Source organism: Ursus arctos, unplaced genomic scaffold (genome assembly GCF_023065955.2).
Source record: "Ursus arctos isolate Adak ecotype North America unplaced genomic scaffold, UrsArc2.0 scaffold_5, whole genome shotgun sequence".
In the NCBI taxonomy this organism is placed as follows: Eukaryota; Metazoa; Chordata; class Mammalia; order Carnivora; family Ursidae; genus Ursus; species Ursus arctos.
This window is the reverse complement of record NW_026623067.1, coordinates 50,609,147-50,628,965: the sequence shown is the minus strand read 5'-3', so window position 1 is coordinate 50,628,965 and position 19,819 is coordinate 50,609,147. Positions and strand designations below refer to the sequence as shown.

At 34.1% G+C, this 19,819-nt stretch overlaps 1 protein-coding gene across 10 annotated transcripts in view; it reads right to left on the bottom strand.

Moving 5' to 3' along the window:
- Positions 1-19,819, bottom strand: part of IPO11 (importin 11) — a 210,538-nt gene that overhangs the window by 90,093 nt on the left and 100,626 nt on the right. For all 10 annotated transcript variants that reach the window (XM_026498905.4, XM_026498899.4, XM_057307430.1 and 7 more), the window contains 4 exons: positions 16,938-17,053; positions 8,603-8,679; positions 2,747-2,826; positions 2,245-2,325 (listed from right to left, as the gene is read on the bottom strand). In XM_026498905.4, coding sequence (XP_026354690.1) covers positions 2,245-2,325; positions 2,747-2,826; positions 8,603-8,679; positions 16,938-17,053 — 354 coding nt within the window. The remainder of the gene's footprint in view (positions 1-2,244; positions 2,326-2,746; positions 2,827-8,602; positions 8,680-16,937; positions 17,054-19,819) is intronic.

Here is a 19,819-nt window from a genome sequence, read left to right as displayed (position 1 = left end):
CATTACGACTGGTACTCTTATTAGAAGAAAAAACAGAGATACAAGGAGAACATCATGTGACAAGGGAAAGCAGAGATGGAAATGATATTTGTACAAACCAAGGAAGCCAAAGCCTGCTGGCAATCACCACAAGCTAAGACAAACGCATGAACAAACTCTCCCCCAGAGTCTTCAGAGAGAGCATGGCCCTGCCAAAACCTTGATTTCAGACTTCCAGTGTCTAGTACACTCTGAGAAAGTTAACTACTATAAATACTACAAATTAATTTCTGTTGTTTTAAGCCACCCGGGTGGTGGTACTTTGTTATGGTAGCCTTAGGAAACATATGAACTCCTTAATTATAGGTGCCTCCCTGCCTGATCACTTGATAACTGAATACCAATACCAAGGGTTGGCAAACTATGCTGACGCCATAATTCTGTAAGTGAAGCATTAATGAAATACAGCCAGCCACACTCATCCATTTACTTATCATCTATAACTGCTTTCAATTCTACAACAGCAGATACAAATAGTTGAGACAAAGACTGTATGGCCCACAAAGCCTAAAACATTTACTACCTGGTTCTTTACAGAAAAAGTTTGTTGACCCATAACCTATATGGTGAATAAATAAATAATGACCAAAGATACCAAATGCAACCAAGTTGCATTGAATTAACAAGCACTGTAACATGGATATGTGAAGTTTTATATGTGCGTGTGTACGATAAATTTCTGAAGAACGACACATTAAATATAATGTTTGAATAAGTTCAAAGTGATGATTACTCTTATTAGATGTACAGCAGCTACGATAATGGTTAACATAAAAGAAGATTCTACCACCTGCACAAACTTTAACGATTTAATCCCCCAAATATACTGTGGATTACTATGACAATTACTGTGATTAGTTACATGCAGCTGACCCTTGAACAAGGGTTTGAATTGCACAGGTCCACATATATGCAGATTCTTTTTACTACAGTACAGTACTATAAATGCATTTTCTCATGAGTTTTTCATTTTACCTCATGATTTTCTTAATTGATTATTTATATTATCTTTAAGATTTCGGTCAACAGCAGGGTATTAATAGCTAAGTTTATGGGAAGTCAGAAGTTAAATCTGGATTTTCAATGTGCAGACAGTCTCGACCTCTCACCTTTGTGTTGTTCAAGGGTCAATTGTATGTTTCTTACAATGAACCACCTTGGGGAAAGACTTTCTAACTTCACCAGGAGAAAATCATAGTTTTTCGGATCTAAAGAAATGCCATAGTTTTCATATAATAAATGCAACTCTGTTATGATAGTTAACACTTCACCTAACCATCTCGTGTATCTGACCATACCTGACGTAGAACACAGCTAAGAAATCAGGAAAAAGGGGGGAATGCAGGAAGGCCTGAAACTTGTAACAGCTACACCTTGTAAAATACAAACATAAAGCGCATATGCATATATGTATACACATACACATATACATGTAAAGATGTATTTCACTATATATAATATTACAAATACACTTGTTTATAAGTATCTATTTAAATGATACTATTTGTATCTTTATTTAATACATAAATATATCCAACTCAGCCTGTTAATTCTACACAATTATATATAATACATAAAGATAATGTATACATCTTTAATATATAAAGATATAATGCATAAACATTAACTCAGAGCTTACTTTTTAAAGTTTTTTTTTTAATTGAGGTATAACTGACATATAACATTTTGTTATTTTCAGGTATACAACATAAGGATTTGATACCGGCTCTAAATCATACTCAATCTATACAAGTTTCATACTATAACTATGATGCCAGTGCAAATGAAAAGTCTCAAATTACAATAAAATTTCTTTCCAAAAGTAGGCTAACCAACTGGAGCAGTGAGAAGTATTACATTTCATCAGCCTTTGGACAATTCGTAAACATTTTTAAAGCCTTGCTTAAAAGTGAGGTCTCAGGATGGGGGGGAGGGAAATGGACCTTGATTAGGATACCATCAGCAGGGACCTTGTCAGAAACGTGGAATCCACATTTTAACAACATCCTCAGGAGATCTGTATGCACATTCAAATTTGAGATCCCTGGTCCAGAGGTATTATAGCAATTGATTACCACTAAAAGAAAATACTGTCCGGAAGTACTTTTCTCTTCCTTGCCAATCATCCAAACCCAAATGAAGGTCCAATTTCGCAAAATACAGATAGGAAACTTACAACAATATTCATTTAAAATATGATAATACCTTGAGCACTTGAACTTGACCTTCTGTAGTAATTTCCTTTAGCAGCTCACAAAAGGACTGACAGAGACCCACTGCATATGTCTGAAATTCAATCGGAAGTCAAAATATACATATAAATATACTTGCAGTATCAAAACAGGAAAAAATTAAATTTGGAACTCATTATAATCTATTTGAAAATTATATACTTAAGGTCTAAGCATATGAAGTTTCAATTAGAACTCTTAGAAAAAGATTAGAAAATAAAAATACAGTTTACTGCGATACTGAGTTTTACAGAAATATAAGGCTGTATTTACTTATAGAGCATACTTTCTGTGTTAAGTAACAGCTCATGGAACTGCATCGCATCTGCCCTACAGTGACTATAATAAGTTTTTTCCTCCCCTTAAAATAACAGATCAATCTTTAAAATTTTTTAAAGGTACCTCCATTTCAAATGAGAAACAAGCCAAGTAAGAACTATATAAATTTTTACAATGCAAAAACTACTACACCATACCTGTAGAAATTCTGTTGATGATAAAAAGATATAACCATTGATGATCTTAAAGCAGGTTCTGAGATTTTCTGAACTTAGTTCTGCCAATGAATTGATTTTAAAAAGGACAGGTTAATTCAATGTTCCAAATCAGTTTAAATGAAGCAATTTATTTAAAACTAAGCTATAAACCTTTCTTTACAAACCTTTTGAGTGATGTTCAGACTACTGGGATATAAACAGCTATCTAAAAACTGACATCAACCCATAACCAAGTACTTCCCCCATTTGCCTACCACTAATTAAAATAATTTAGGAAAAAAATTAAGCTCCCAAGTTGTTTTTTTTTCTTTCAGAAACCAAGCATATAACCGTATGAACCAAACTTTCATTTCAAACTATTTCTAGTGCCAGCATGGTAAACGACAAGGAACTGAATCATTTTATCATATTTTTATATGTGCTTAAATCGTTCATTCATTCAATAAGCATTTACTGAGTGCTACTGCACTGGCATTGAATATGCTATGCTACTTAAGAAAAAAGTCCTATTACACTCCAAAAACTTATAATACTGTGTTTAGATAATTCTCAGTCCTTGGACTCGTCTCCAAATCTGCTCCCCTGTAAGAATTTACACATAAAAAATATTCTTAAAAATGTAACTACCAGAATAGCATAGGAAAAGGATACTGTGTTTAGATATTCTAATGCAGAGTAGAAAGCTATTTTATTAAAACTGTATATGATGACATGTTCATATGTTATTTTACATGTTTTATCATATGTAATACAACAGAATACAGATCTTATGTGTATAATTTATAGATCAAAACATGACCCCAAAATATCTGTATCTAAAACGTGCCATTCTTTGTTGTTAATATTTTCAAAATTCTCTTTAAGTGCAATAGGACATATTAAAGAAGACTTTTTTTTTTTCCCCTGACAGAATATTGACCTAGGCTCTGGCTCTTAATTAACTCTTATCCTAGCACAGTGAGAAGACAGTCTGTTCAGGTAAGAATTCCCCACACACTTTTACAAGAAAGGGACAATCTTACTCCCAGCTCAAAACGTCTTTTAAAAGGACACATATACTTTAGGATTCAACAGAGTACTTTAAAATGAAAATCGTGGGGCGCCTGGGTAGCGCAGTCGTTAAAGCGTCTGCCTTCGGCTCAGGGCGTGATCCTGGTGATCCGGGATCGAGTCCCACATCAGGCTCTTCCGCTATGAGCCTGCTTCTTCCTCTCCCACTCCCCCTGCTGTGTTCCCTCTCTCGCTGGCTGTCTCTCTGTCACATAAATAAATAAAATCTTAAAAAAAAAATAAATAAAATAAAATAAAATAAAATGAAAATCGTGGAAGGGACAGCGATGGACCAACTTGTTACCGTGCTAATGAAAGACCTAAAAAGAAATAATGGTGGCTGTCATCGAAGTATTTTTCACATGAGAAGATGAAATCTCAGGATAAAGGAGTAGGCCTTTATACTGGATAAGGTTATTCTTATGAAAAATTCAGTGTCTTTCTCCTCCAGGAGAAAGTGCCGTCAAGTTTAGACTTGTGCATACTCCCTAGCAGACCAACACTGAAAAGCAGACGGGCAATGACTGTGGTAAGTAAGGCAGGAGGGTCTTATTCAAGTGCGAACTTAAAATGGCTACACTCCAGGCATGTCAGGGAATCTAATTTCTAAATCACTGCCATCTAAAGTTTTATCAAGATACATGAAGAAGGAAACAGTATTTAAGAAGGATTGATTTCAAAAACCAGTGTCCACCTCTTTTTGCAGCTGCTTTAAAAACTGTTCCTGGATCCATCCACACAAGCAAATACTCAAGTGACTAGGTCACCTCATATTGTTTTCCATGCCTCCATCATGGCAAGGTTAGCCGTTACGAAATTTTCTAGGGCATGCTATCATTCCTAGTTTAAAGTATAGTGAATGTTGTTCATTATATCCATGAGTTCCTAGTGAGACTCTGAGGAATATGGTCTGGTCTAGTATCAGAAGGAGCTGTACTTCAAGATGCAAAGAGATCTGTATTTACTTTCAGACCCTGTGAATAATTTAAATCAAATGCTCTCAACCATGGGCTATTGCCTCCTATAAGATATCTGGCAAGGTCTGGAAACTCTGGTTGTTACAATTGGCTGCTAGCGGGTTGAATTAAGGAGGCTATTAACCTTCCTACAATGTGCACTGGACAGCCCCTCAAAACAAAAAATTACCTGATCCAAAATGTCAACAGTGTCCAGATTTAAAATCCCTAATTTAAGTGAACAAGTTTTTCTTCCACAGCCTATGAATGAATTCAGAGGCAAATCTCTGGCCCAAAGTATCTAATTATACTGTGCATGTATGATTTATATCTATTTGTCTAATTATAACTTATACTCTGTGAATCCTCTCCCCCCCCCCTATTCTTTTGTTCCTGTACTCTGTGCTTTCATGTTACATTTTATTCATTTTCTTAAAGTCTCTGTAATGGGGCAAAGAAAACAAATTACTGAATTATGTAAAGAGATTCAGTAGGAATCTACGTTTAACCAAAATATGTTTGTGTTTGGAAAGGCAACTATCATCATTTCTCCTTTTATTTTAAATTCTGATAATATATGAGGGCTAAAATGTGTAAGAGAGCCTACATCATCTTGAAGACAGGTAGGGAAAAGCCCCTTCCAAATTAGATAAAAAGTCATCAGCAGAAAAATTCAACTGGTCAAGGAACATTAGTTTGACATTTGTAACAGCACTGAGAAGAACCAGTCAGGTAAGGATCTTTTAATTAATGAGAATACTAAGCAAATTAACACCATAAAACAGATTTAAAGGATTTTAAAAACAAGCCCTTAGAACTAAGTTAACAAAATTACTTTTAGTGATAGCTTCTGGGTCTACTTTATAATCCTCTGGTTCTACTTACATTTAGGAAAAAGGATATAAAATTAATTTTAGCCTTGTATTTATTCACAATTAACATATCTTAAAAATCATTAACTTAAACAACTAAATAGTATTCAATATTGTTGGATTTATGTATTTTAAATAAAAACGAGAAAATTCCTGCCAATAGCTTTATTTCTACCTATAAAAAAGTAATAGCTATCATATTCAGTAAGTAAATTTTTAAAAATCACGGATATAATGACAAAGAATATGTTTTCACTGATAAGAAAGTAAGTATTCATTTTGATCTATATTCTTAAAAGATTAAAATAAATATTCTGGCTATATTTCAAAATAAATTCTAAAACTCATATAAAAGAATGTATATGCAAAATGCTACATGTAAAAATTAGTTTTGTGATACTCAAGAATAAAGCAACACTGTGTCAGGATATACTAAACATGCGCAGATATAACGTGTAAACAGAATTTCTTCGTATTATCGAAACAAATATACATACTATAATGCATAAAACAGATTACAGTGTTTGTTTTCAAAGAGAAAAGCAGGAAATAAACTAATTCATTAGCATCCATATAATCTATATTCACTGCTACTATCTCTAAATATAGAATTTTTAAATTGTTGAGTATCAAAAAAGCGTAAATCAAATATCAATTATCACGAGGATGAAATTTCACTAGTTCTTCTTGATTTAGTTAACAAATCCTTCAGAGACTGTGTTTGGTTTTTCTTTTAAAATAGCAGTAATATTAACAGTAACAGTAACACATATAATTGCAAAACAAATAATCTTTACTATGTGGCAGACACTGTTTTTTTTTTAAAGATTTATTTATATTAGAGAGAGAAAGCAAGCACGTGCATGTGTGCACGTTCATACAAGCAGGGACAGGACCAGAGGGAGAGGGAGAATCTCCAGCAGACTCCCCGCAGAGGGTGGAGCCAGATGCAGGGCTCAATCTCATGACCCTGGTATGCCGACCTGAGCCGAAATCAAGAGTCGGATACTTCACCGACTGAGCCACCCAGGTGCTCCACGAGACATTGTTCCAAACACATAGAAGTCCTTACTGACTCGTAAGGACTATGCATCAACTGCAGAGCTTGCTACGGTTAAACTGTCCTATAGTGCTTACCTAAATCTACACTCAAAGTGGCTTCATGAAGTCTTAGTAGGGTTAGTCAATGCTCTTTAAGTCTCTTTTTCCTATCTACCAATCCTTCTCTTGTTACACTGTAAAGGTCAGACATGCTGAATTTGGGGGTCAAACAACACAGGCAAAGTGAAATCACCCATAAGTGAAAATGGCTGAATCCTGTTCATGACAAAGTTGACAATGGCTCTGTTTGAGGTTTCTATTCCTAGGTCAAGTACAAAGAAGCACTGTGGACTTACCCACAAATGACACTGTATTTGGTCTCAAAGTTAGGAAGAGGAGAACTAAAACGCCTTCACTAGAGAGTTAAGGGAAGTGAAAAGGACATTTTCCACTCTCTTTCCCTGTGGTTTCTTAAAGACAGATAAAACTTTAGGAGACTAGCAACAAGTGACTGGTCTATTGCCACAGTCTTCATCTTTGGGCATTTTTTCAACAATTTTATAGGGACACTAGATGCTAAATGGCAAGTGGCTCTTTATTAGAAAACATATAGTATTTTGTATTATTTGAGATCTATTCTGAAGAATGGGGTAAAATGATAGAAAATCTCAGAGAAAATGTGAAGGACTAATTACATTATCTACCCACTATGATCGCTGAGCAAATGAGCTTTTTTCTAATCAGTTATAATAGTGTTTTAGTCCACATGTGTTGATCTGTCAAAAAGTAAATCTACTTTTCTGGTGTATCACTATACCTCAGTAATATTTTGCCTCTAATAAAACTACTCACTACAAATAAATTCCCAGAAAAAAAACAGTCTTTAGATATTGCTGTAAATGCCCTCTCCCGACAATATTTAGTTAGTAGACAAAAAGTTCTAATGAAGGAATTAAAGATGCTTCATGGATCACTCTTGAAGAATGGTTACTATGAATGCAAAAACTTAATTTTTACATTTTATAAATAAATGATAGTATTCTGCAGACTAAAAAAGAATCATAAAGACCCATAAACAGCACTGTATACAATCTTTACATTCCTCCATGAGTTTAAATGTAAATCTCCACTGGTAAAATCCCTCACAAAACAACTTTACAAACAAAATATTGTGTGTTTTAGAGTATTCTATACTTGTGAACAGTAGGTGACATGTAACAGGAAAGTATTCTCTAGTATTAATTATCATTCTCAGAAAACATGTTCAGATTGGAAAAAAGAGAAAACTAATCAGATCTCATCCCAGTTGGCCGAGAGAGACTAAGGCCCCATTCCTAGCACCGTGTCCAGTTCTCCCATCCCATGTGCCACAAATGATGCTTCTAGAATTACGCTTCATGATTTCGCATCTCTATAAATCAGAAATACTTAAACAATAAAGATGATCTGCCAATATTTAATAGTCTTCATGTCGTTGGTGCTTTAGCTAAACCAGAAATATGTACAGAGTTCATTTGTGAACAAGTGACAGCACAGAATCATTTTGTAAAGGAAACGGATAATACCATGGTATACAGGAGCAGCTCTACAATACAGTCTCTTAAATACCTTACAGAACCTCCTAAGAAACATAAAAAATTAACCAGGCAAAGTACAAACGTAATATGCAATTAATTTTCCAAGAACACTTCTTTGTTCTTAGTTATTTAGTAAGTTTAGTGTCTACTCATTAATAAGCAGAAATGGTTCTAAAAAGTTACATAGAAACATATCTAAAAACTATTAAAATACTATTAAACTCGTTTGTGAATATGAGGGACTTCAGTAAAAATGGAAGATACAATTTAAAGTCACCTTAAGACCCCAAATTACGGCTTCATTCAAAAACAGTACTGTGTTTACACTTTCACACATACCAAGAAGTGGGGACATATTCTGAAATATACGAAGCAACTCTGGTGTAACACATGGGCTGTTTTCCAAAGTCACTAACCTAGGAAGAAAAACAGATGATTAAGCCTCTTTCTATAACCAGTAAGCTGTTAACAATACAACTTATTAAAAAATTGTCCCATCTAAAGGAAAAAAGAAAAATGGACAATACAGTAAATTATAAAAGTTATCTTCCCAGGAAAAAAATTACCAAATTTGTCCACATTAAAGGCTATCTATAAATCATATATTATTATTTCTATATACAAAGCAAAAATAGTAAGGGAAGTAACTACGTACTAAAATATTTATAATGAAATTATAACGATAAAGCAAAAGCATGATTATCATCAAGGAGAGACAAAAATTGCTTTGTTGTTTTTTTCTGTCACATGTAATTCGTGTGCCAAAATTTCAAGAGACACTGGAAAATATGAAAGAATCAATGTATAAAAAATAAGATATATATGGGTCGTGGTTTATCACAGAAGTATGCAGCTGGTTCACCTCCTCACTCCCCACTCAAGAACTTAATGGAGAAAAACATGATTGTCACAACAGCTGCAAGAAAAGAATAGGAGGGGATCCTACTCGAAATCTAACATTCATCACAAAACTCTTATCCTATCATAAACAGAAAGTATGTCCTTAATCTGGTAAGAGAGTACCTACCAAACACTCATAGAAAAAACACACCTAATGATGATATTTGAAACCATACTCTTGGAAAAACAGAACCACACCTCAAAAAATATCCGTTTTTTTTTTTTTATCTTGTCTACCTTCACATCTAGTAAGTGTATGTATGGAGGGCTCCTCACATGATACACCAAATAAATTAATAAAAGACACAAGGGTGAGAGAAAAAAGTTAAATAGTCTTTATTCACAGAAGATATGACTGACAGAAAAGAGAGGGAGAACGAATTCATTAAAAAAGGACTTTAATCACTAAAAGACTTCAACAAGGTTGCTGAATCTATCAATACACTATATACAAAAATCAATTTCTATACATCAAAACAAATACTTAAGATTTAAATAGATCTTACTATAAGAGTAATGATACTGAATGTAACTGATAAAAAAATCCAGCATCATAAAGATGTCAATTCTCTCTAAATTATTACACAGAATCAATAAAACTTCAATTGAAATCCCCACAGGCTTTCCCCTAAAAATTAGGAAAGCTGAGTTCTAAAATGATTTGGAAGGCAAATGACCAAGAATAAACAAGAAATTTGTCAAAAAAACAAAACATATGGTGGGGAGGGGGCACTTCTCTTACCACATATTATGGCTTACTATAAAATCAATGTATTTAATATCGTAAACAGAGTAACACAAGAAACAGACCTGCTCATTTATGACAGAGGCAGCTTCCAACTTAAGAAAAGGTTGGACAATTCAGTCACTGGTGGTGAGCTACTGGGCCTCTATCTCACACAAAATACAGAAATTAATTCCAGTATTTACATGAGAAGGGTAAGCCTTTATTTTATAACATGTCAGGAGAACATAATTATAGGTTTAAGTTAAAGTAAGATTAAAGAAAAAGAGATAAATATGACTACATTAACGTTAACAATTACTGTGTATCAAAAGATGCCTCAAAAAAGTCAAAACATAAGTCACATACTGGGAGAAGATTGTTTCCAATACACAGAACTGAAAAGGGAACAGTATTCAAAGGAATATACACAAGAGGTTAATAAGAAACAAATGCAAAGAGCACATGAACAAGCATTCCACAAAGGATCCACCTAAAAACTGTCAATAAACCTGACTATAAAAAATATAAAAAGATATTGAACTAGTAATCAAGAAAATGTAAATTATAAGCAAAACAAGGTACAATTTTACCTCTACCAGATTAGCAAAATTTCCAAAGTCTGACATAATAGGTTTCGGCAAAGCTACAGAACGGTGAGAACTCTTGCACACTGCCGGCAGGAGGAAGTTAGTCTTATCACTTGGAAAGTAATTATTATCTACAAAAGTGAAATATGTGTATGTGCAAATAGCTATGACCTAGTGAATAAGGTCTCATACATTGTCATGTACAAAATGTCCGGCTGCATTATTTGAACATCAACCAAAATGCTATATGAGTAAATGAACTGTTACATTCATACCCTTAAACTCATCAATATGGATCAATCTTAGAACAGGGAGCCAAAAAAAAAAAAAAAAAAAAAAAAAGCAAGTTAGAACACAAGCTATAAAATTTATATGAAGTTAGAATATATTGTTTAGAGACACACATACACGTGATTTTAAAAACATTACAAGAAAGAAAACCAAGGAATGAAAACAAAAAAATTGGTACAGTGGGTCATCCTTGAAATAAAAACAGGAGAATTCAACAAACATGCCATACCATGGGCTTCGAAGACATTCTTACTATCCCATTTCTTAACGAGGGTACAAGAAATGAATTTTCATTTTACGTAAGTTATAAATATTTACAAATAATATGACTTCCCTAGTACTTTTATCTATGAACTATTTCACAAATTTTAAATGCTAAAATTGGGAAGAGGACGGGGGACACAAAAGAAAGCAGCCATCCTGAAAATGAAGTACGAGCCACACACACAAGCAATGATATTTTTAAATTCTCTACTCAGATGAATAACAACAGGATTTGATTCTATTTTTAAAGAATAAAACAAAAGATTAAAAAAAATTTTATCCTATTCATTTTTAAAATAACAATGAAATTAAAAGAAAAGCCACCATCCAGTCATGATATTTCAGTGAGAAAAAAAATTGATGGGCATATTCTAAATCTCAGAAGATGATTCAAACTCTGTCACTGGATCCAAATTAAGATTCCATATGAATTCTTTCCTCCCAATGTCATTACCTTGGTAAAAAGACCAGTCAGGTCACTGTCACTCTCACTGCCTATGCTGGTTCCCACAATATAAGCCATACTATTTAAAAAAGGAAAAAAGGGGCTCCTGGGTGGCACAGCGGTTAAGCATCTGCCTTCAGCTCAGGGCGTGATCCCGGCGTTATGGGATCGAGCCCCACATCAGGCTCCTCTGGTATGAGCCTGCTTCTTCCTCTCCCACTCCCCCTGCTTGTGTTCCCTCTCTCGCTGGCTGTCTCTCTCTCTGTCGAATAAATAAATAAAATCTTTAAAAATAAATAAATAAATAAAATAAGAAAAAAATCTTGAAAAGTTTAAAGTACTTAAAAATAAAATGACATGGCATTTAACCCCAGATTAAACAAATGAAGAATTAGAAAGGAATAGAGACAAAGTACTAAAGGAAAGTGAAGAGACAAGTTACTATTCTTTTTTTTTTTTAACAAGTTACTATTCTGACAACTAATTAGACAAAGTTATATGTACCAGCATCTTTAACTAGAGAAATGTAAATTTTAATGTTACCCTTCCACAAAAAATATAGGAAACATAGCACATCAGGTGAAAAGACAGGAATATCCATTTAACAAATATAGGTGAGAGCATGAAAATTTGTTTGAGGTTAAGCATCTTTGGTTAAGTTAAAATACAAAATATAAAAATTTGCTCTGTGTAGGAGACACAACTAAATTTCAAACAGAAAAGCTAAAACGCAAACATTAAACAAAGACAGTTAAGTCAAATCTAAATAAACCATAAGATGATATTAACATCAGATAAAATTTAAATGCAAAATAATTAAAAGGTGAAAAGTTAATCAATGCATACATATATATTACATCACATGATGTTTCATGAAAATATTTTAAATACTGTTTATTTATTAAATATTTTACCAATATACAAAAATACTCAAATTTTGTGCAGTAAATAATATCTTTTAAAAGTTATAGATCAAGAATGCTAGAAATAAAAAGGGACACTGACACAAGAAAACTAGATGGGTATTTTAATAAACCAGTGTCAAAATAAAAATACACTGATTTGAACTATACAACCTACTAGTTAAAAAGAACAAAGTCTGCATCTTTGATATCATTATTATTGATATGAATATGCTACAAAAGCAAAGCCTTTAGTCGCTAAAATTCCTATTAATTTTTTAAAAGTTGTACAAGTGATATGTTGTATTTATAATGCAATAAATCCAGACCTGAATCATGTACTTCAGTATCAGCAAAAAATAAGAATGAGCTAAAAAAGACATTAAAAATCCATAATGCTACCACCAAAATAAAAAACAGGACATTATATATCAAGACTTAAGGGAAATAGGCAGTTATAATCCAAGACAAATTCAGAGCTTTACATGTTTTAGCACTTAAGAAAAACAAAGGTAATAAAGTAACCGTTTTTTATAGCTTTAAGAAAATATACCCAGCTAAGTGTAGGAAGTAAAAAATCTGAAGGAAAAATAAAGTAATGAAAGGATAGAAACACAGCAGAAAATCTAACATATACTTCTTTCACATTAATAAAAAAAAATCTCTAATAAATGTACTTTAAAAGAGGTAAGACAAAAATAAAACTGCAAATACCAGAGATAAGGCAAATGTATGTAAGGTTTTTTTAATAGTATCTTAAGGTATTAAGCACCCAAACTGTAACAGACATGGAAAATCAAAACCCAAGTTAAGTATGTATAAACTAACAACTAAGAAACAACCTGAGAATATTACCAAACTGTGAATGACTACCCAGCCACTGCCACGAATCCATTTTCAGTTCCCTTATTACTGAATTTTCAAATTATCCAAAGAGAGTTACTGTATTACAGAGATCATCCCAGTATGAAAAAAAAATCACTTTTAAAAAAACCGGTAAATTGGTAAAACAAACATGACACTGATATGAAATCAGACAATATCACAAAATACAGACTATCAATCCAACTCATTTATAATTAAGGGAAAAAATAAAATCTGATAAAATACCAGAAAGTAGACTTGTATGACATATTAAAAGTAGAATTCATCCTAGCAAGAAAAGTTTATTTCAGGCAGTCAGTTTTTTTAAAGAGAGAGGTTTTTTTGTTTTTTGTTTTTGTTCTTGTTTTTTTTAAGATTCTAATCTCGTAAGTGGTTGGAAAAAGGCAATCAAACCAGTTTTCTGGGTTTTGTTTTAATGATGAAGAGCATATTACAATTAATGGTGTATAGCTGATGCTTATTCTTGACCAGTCTCCATTACCCTACCGTACTTCCTTTAAAAACAAAAAAAACCAAAGAACAAAAAACCTGTTTATGTAAGATTTGTTCAAATTCTATTCAAAAATATTTTACAATATTACATGTTTATATTAGGAAAGAAGAATAAAAATTTCCGAGCTAACTCTCAGAAGGTAGTTCAAATGACAAAAACTTAAAGAGCATTAATAAATAGGAAACAAAAACACAACAAAGAGAATCAAGTCCAAAGGCTGGTTCTTTGAGAAGACTGGTAACACTGATGAATCTCCAGCATTCTGAATCAAGGGCGCGGGGGGGGGGGGGGGGGGGGGAAACCGACATAATCAGTCTGAAGAGTTTTACTTGGTATGTATGACCACAAACATATCTTGCTACTGATTATCCCTACTAAGTTCAAATTCCCATTCTCCAAGATAACTATTTTACATCGTTTTTCTCCACAAATCCCTCATATCTTTTACATACTTCAACTCCAGCTGTAACAGTATGTTGATGGCTACACTTCACATTTAGTTGAGAAAACATAATCCATTTGATTGAACACCTTCCTATCTCATCCCACTATAATACAAAAATCCATCTTTCTGCCCCTAGTTAAAATGGATGAAGTATTCCACATGCTATTTAAAAAAAACAAAACAAAACCCTACACAGGGTAAATGCCATCCCTTCTTGTCTCCAATTATATCACTCTCGAGCCTCATCCATCCCTCTAGACCCTGGATTCCCCACGCCAGCCAACTGCTGTCCAATTTCTACACTCCTCTTCCTAGTAAATGCTCCCAAAATTGTCAATGTTCACAGTCTGTACTTAAATAATTATAATTCTAACTTATTCTTACTACTTTATTGAAACCCCTCCAATTATCTCCATGGGCCAAATTCACTTCTTTGTACCTCTAACAAGGGACAATCAGCAACATTTGACACAGCTGACCACTCTCTCTTTCAGAAAATATTCTCCCCTCTTGGCTTGGTTCTCCTCCTCTATCACTAGACAGCTCTTCTCTGTCATCTTTGATATGACCTTGGGATGTTACAAGTTCTGTGGGATTCTGAATGTTCCATACCTGCCCTTTCAAGCTTCTCAGGCAATCTCAATGATTCTCAGGCTTTCAACGTCATATGCAAAGTGCTAACCACTTTACAAACACTATCTCATCCTCACAACAACCATGTGAGGTAGGAACTGTACTTCCTCTTTTTACAGATAAGGAAACTGAGTCTCACAGACAACGATTACACACCTAATGCAGTGGTATAACTGGGATTGGCACCTATATCTGATTCCAAAGGTGAGTTCTAACTCACTAAGAAAAATGTATGAAGAAATGTGTACCCTGGGGCGCCTGGGTGGCACAGTCGTTAAGCGTCTGCCTTCGGCTCAGGGCGTGATCCCAGCGTTCTGGGATCGAGCCCCACATCAGGCTCCTCCACTAGGAGCCTGCTTCTTCCTCTCCCACTCCCCCTGCTTGTGTTCCCTCTCTCGCTGGCTGTCTCTGTCAAAATAAATAAATAAAATCTTTAAAAAAAAAAAAAAGAAAGAAAGAAATGTGTACCTGGTTCGATTTAAAGAATCTTAGCAACTAAGCAACTTGGCAAAACAAAAACAAAAACACCCCAAAAATATTCTAATGATTTCATTTTGTTACATATAACTAAAGGCTAGGAAAAAAAGATCACCATTAACAGAGCAAGTACTTTTATTATTACCTGTTCATGTAATCCTCAAAAAATTTATAGACCTTTAATAAACACATTAATAAACTAATTCTACTAATATATATACATATATGCTAATATACTGCTACGTATCTGAGTCTATTTCATTACCATAGCTAATATTTTTAGTTTTTCTAATAGTTTTAACATCATAAATTATCTACATGTCTACAGAAATGTGCTAGAGACTAATGTTTTGATTTGCAATCTCGAGTAGGGACCGGCAAACATTGGTCACATTCAACCCACAGCCTATTTCTGTAAATGAGGTTTTACTGGAGCACAGCCATTTTACATACTATCTATGACGGCTCTGGCACAAAAACAGCGGAGGTGAATAGTAAGGGTAAGGACCACATAGCTTGGAAAGCCTAAAATACTTATTGTCTGCTCTTTTACAGAAAAAGTATGCCAACATCTGATCTAGAGTAATCCATCCTGTGCAAATAAAAATATATGAATATAAAAGGTTTCAACACATGCTAATTTGCAATCGAACCATCCAAAGTCATTTAAGTTCAAACAACATAACCCAGAAAATATGAAAAACCCAACTTGTGATTTGAATATCTACCTGTTTTAAAATTGTTCATGTAGTATTCTGCTACAGATCGTTAATTTATAATTTGCACCAAAGACAATTTCTAAAAATAAAAAAATGTTCATTCCTAAACATCTAAGAAAATACTAAGGCAGGAAGGAAGGAAGGAAGGGAGGAAGAGAGAGGAGGAGGAGGAGGAAAGGAAACCAGAAATGTTCATTTTTTTTCTATGGTTATTTCTGTGATTTTCTTTTTTAATTTCAAAAGTCAGTTTATATATCAGAATGTTTAAGCCTTTCCTATAACTGGCCCTGCAGAAAATTGCTGCTATGCGTAAGATAAGCTTAGTAAAGCAAAAGGGTTTTCTATGTTCTAGCACAGCTCCTTACAGAGCGGTCAGTCACTACAGGTCTGTGGTACCGAGACACCTCAGAAACAGAGTTTTTCTTTTTTACTTTTCGACACAACATACTACTCACTTGGTAAAATAGTCAAGTCAAGACTAAGTAGCCTCAGCATCTGGGGCTGAGGGAGAGTATCTCATTACTTACTGGGTAAGGTAGTAAGAGGATGAAAAATAACACCCCCCAAATCATTCCATTTAACAGGCTGCAAGTTTTAAGTCATTTTTAGTTTTGAAAATTTAATGCACTCTCCCCATTTTACATTTCAAATTCACAAATATCAAATGTAGCCAAGTTCTTAGTGATATTTCCCCTTTTAACTTTGACTCCTATGAGCCTATACTGAGTGACAGCTGCGAAGAAGAGATGGAGCTATTATGTGACCCAGTTCAGAGAAAAGTGATTTTATGTTTTTGTTTTTAAATGCTGAGTTTTAAAGCCCTGTTACAGGACCTTTGCTTTATTGGCATGAGAGTATGGAAGGCCAGGAAAAAAAAAATCCAGGGTATCAAATTTTTCCTCTTACCATAATTCTAAACCATCTTCCAGAAGATAAACATGTGGAGGCTGGGAAACATCTGTACTCAGTTGAATAACTGGGAGCAGGAAGGGGTACAGGTTCTTGCTGTCTGCTCCTAATCCCTATGGGAAGTATAAATAAAACTTAACATAAGACACTCTAAGATCCCACCCCCACCAAAAAATAACCTATCATATAAAAAGGTCCTAAAACAAACTTAGAAAAAATAAATCAGTCAGATCTTCCGGGATGGTCCTAACCATAGCACTACTAAAACAAGGTTAGTTCTGTTTACAACTGAACAGCAAGTAGCAAAATACTATTCAATTGCCTAATGGTAATAAAACCATATACACCAAAGCTATAAACATCTGTTCGTTTTAAGAGATTCCACATATAAATATTTTCTCTTCTCTGACTCTTAAGAAGTACTAACACTGCTATGCTAAATTCTATAAATCATCTCTAAATGAACCCAATCAAAATGTTCATCAGTAAAATAACTATCATAGTACATTCATATTCCAGAATACTGAGCAGCCAACGAAGAAGGATTAAGCATGGAATGAAAACAACCTCAAAAATTATTACTAACTGGATTTAACGGGTGCAAAAGTGTGTGTATAACAACTGCACAATGCCCAAGAATTTTTTAAAATTTCTACCTATATGCATATGAGATATATGCATAAAAATGTTTCTTGGGAGCAAATAGAAAAAATTCACACTAATTAAATATGGGAAGGGGAAAGGATGCTGGAAGAGGGTAAAGGAAGAGATTCTTTCTTTGCTTTTGTAAGGTTTATTTTAAATGAACAGTGTTTGCTCGTATTAATGACCCAAGAACACGAAGATGGAGGAAGAAGAAGGGGTTTTATCTCAAGTTCTAGTTTACCTAATTTCTGTCTTACAGATGTTGACTCAGAGAAGCACACTAAGTCTAAGCACTCTACGGGAAAATGAAATGGATAAAAAGTCAATTTCTAATCCCCAATAATCTATGTAATCTGATAAAAACAGAAAGGAAACCAATAAAGTATCAAACACCTTCTTATTTAGGAAATAATTCAAATATCATGACAACATATAGTAAATTACAGTGCAACAAAATCTACATGTGTTTATCTTCCAGTGCCACATGTATACCTGAGTTCAATCTTTATTAGCGGGACAGCTACCTCAGTAGAAATACATAAAGTTTATCCTTAAAAAAGTTTGGCCCTTTCTGTAACTAAGAATCAGTTGAAAGATCTTATTAAAGATGTTTTTAAAGGAAGAGAATTATTAAAATGACACAATTAACAAAGTAGTACACTGGATTTTAAAATTTAGTTTAATTTCAGTCTCTATAGTTCAATCTTTAATAGAACAACAACAAAAAGAACATTAAGACAAACCAGTCAAGTTCATTTTGACTATCGAGTAGAATTAAAATTCCTTAGGAAAATTAGAATCCATCCACTTACTTAGTGCACATCCAATAAGCACAAGATGCTAGAGCTTTAGCCAAACAAAAGTAAGCAACTGGTAAACGTGCAAGATTCTCTCGGTCAAAGTGAAGACATTCACCTTTGTAGTCTAATGGCCTGAAGACTGTGTCCAATCCCAGATATTCAGCTTTAAATAAATTTGACCATTGTCACAGCCCACAGCTCTAACTATAAGACATTGTCTGCAACGCCATGAAATAATCACAATAGGACATTGTCTACAATACTACGAAAGCTCGAAAGTAAATTCAACAGTTATTAAAATTATCAGAAATGATTCAAGGGACAGAAATCGTACTCTACTATAATTACATAAGACAAAAGGAAAAATGAGGTGAAGGGTACTCTGTACTATCTTTGCAACAGCCTGTGAATTTATACTTCTTTTTTTTTTTTTAGGTGAAGGAAGAAAAAAAGGATAAAACCCCCTAAATACTGGCAGGGTATTGTTTTTGACTGCCTTCTCCTGGGTCATCTGCATGCTGAAAATGTCCAAATCTATTATTTCCAATCCCCAATCTCTGAACTCCAGACACGGTGAATAACTACAGGACATCATCACCCAGAAGCCAGCTCGAACTCTTAAGCTGACCACTGAACCAACTCAATGTCTTCCTAAAATTGGTTCCTCTCCCTGAATTTCCAAACTCAAGTGACCTGAACCACTATCTATCTACTCAGTGATGAATGGTATCTCAACCACCTAGTTCCTCTTCTTACTCACCCAACATCTAAACAATCCTTCATTCTGTGTAATATTTTTCAAATCTTTTTCCTTCTTTCTATGGCCTTTACTTCAGATCCGCATCATCTCCTTCATGGTTAACACAAAGTCTGCCAACTACTTTCCTTGACCTTAGTTTTACTCCATTTCCAACCGCGCCCCCACTGGTGCCCTGATCACCTTTCTAAAATAAAAATGATAACACTCCTCGTTCTGAACTTCAGATGTTTTTTTGGTCTTCCTGACCCTCAGCCCAAGTTCTGTACTATGTTCCAGCTACACCAAACAACTGAGTATTAGCAGTACTATGGGAACACCTGGAGAAAGCGGGCAGATTTAATCCAAGCATCCTCTGTCAAGAACCACTGAAAGAAACTAGGAGGATGTGCCTTAAAGACCTATAACCACAAGCACAGAGAGAGCATAAGAAAAGATAAAAGCTAGAAAGACAAGTGGCAACTGACTCAGCAAACTCGGAAAACCAAAGCTCGAAGACAGCAGTAAAATAACGGCAAGAAGCAAGCTGACTTATGTTACAGAAACTCCGAAAGACTCAAGAATTGGTAGTGCCAGGTACTCTGGTTTGGGAAGGGGTAGGTTAAAAGTCAGGTATTAAAACTAAGGGCCTCCAGAAAGTGTTCACAAAGCGACTTGATGCCAAGATTTCATAAAGT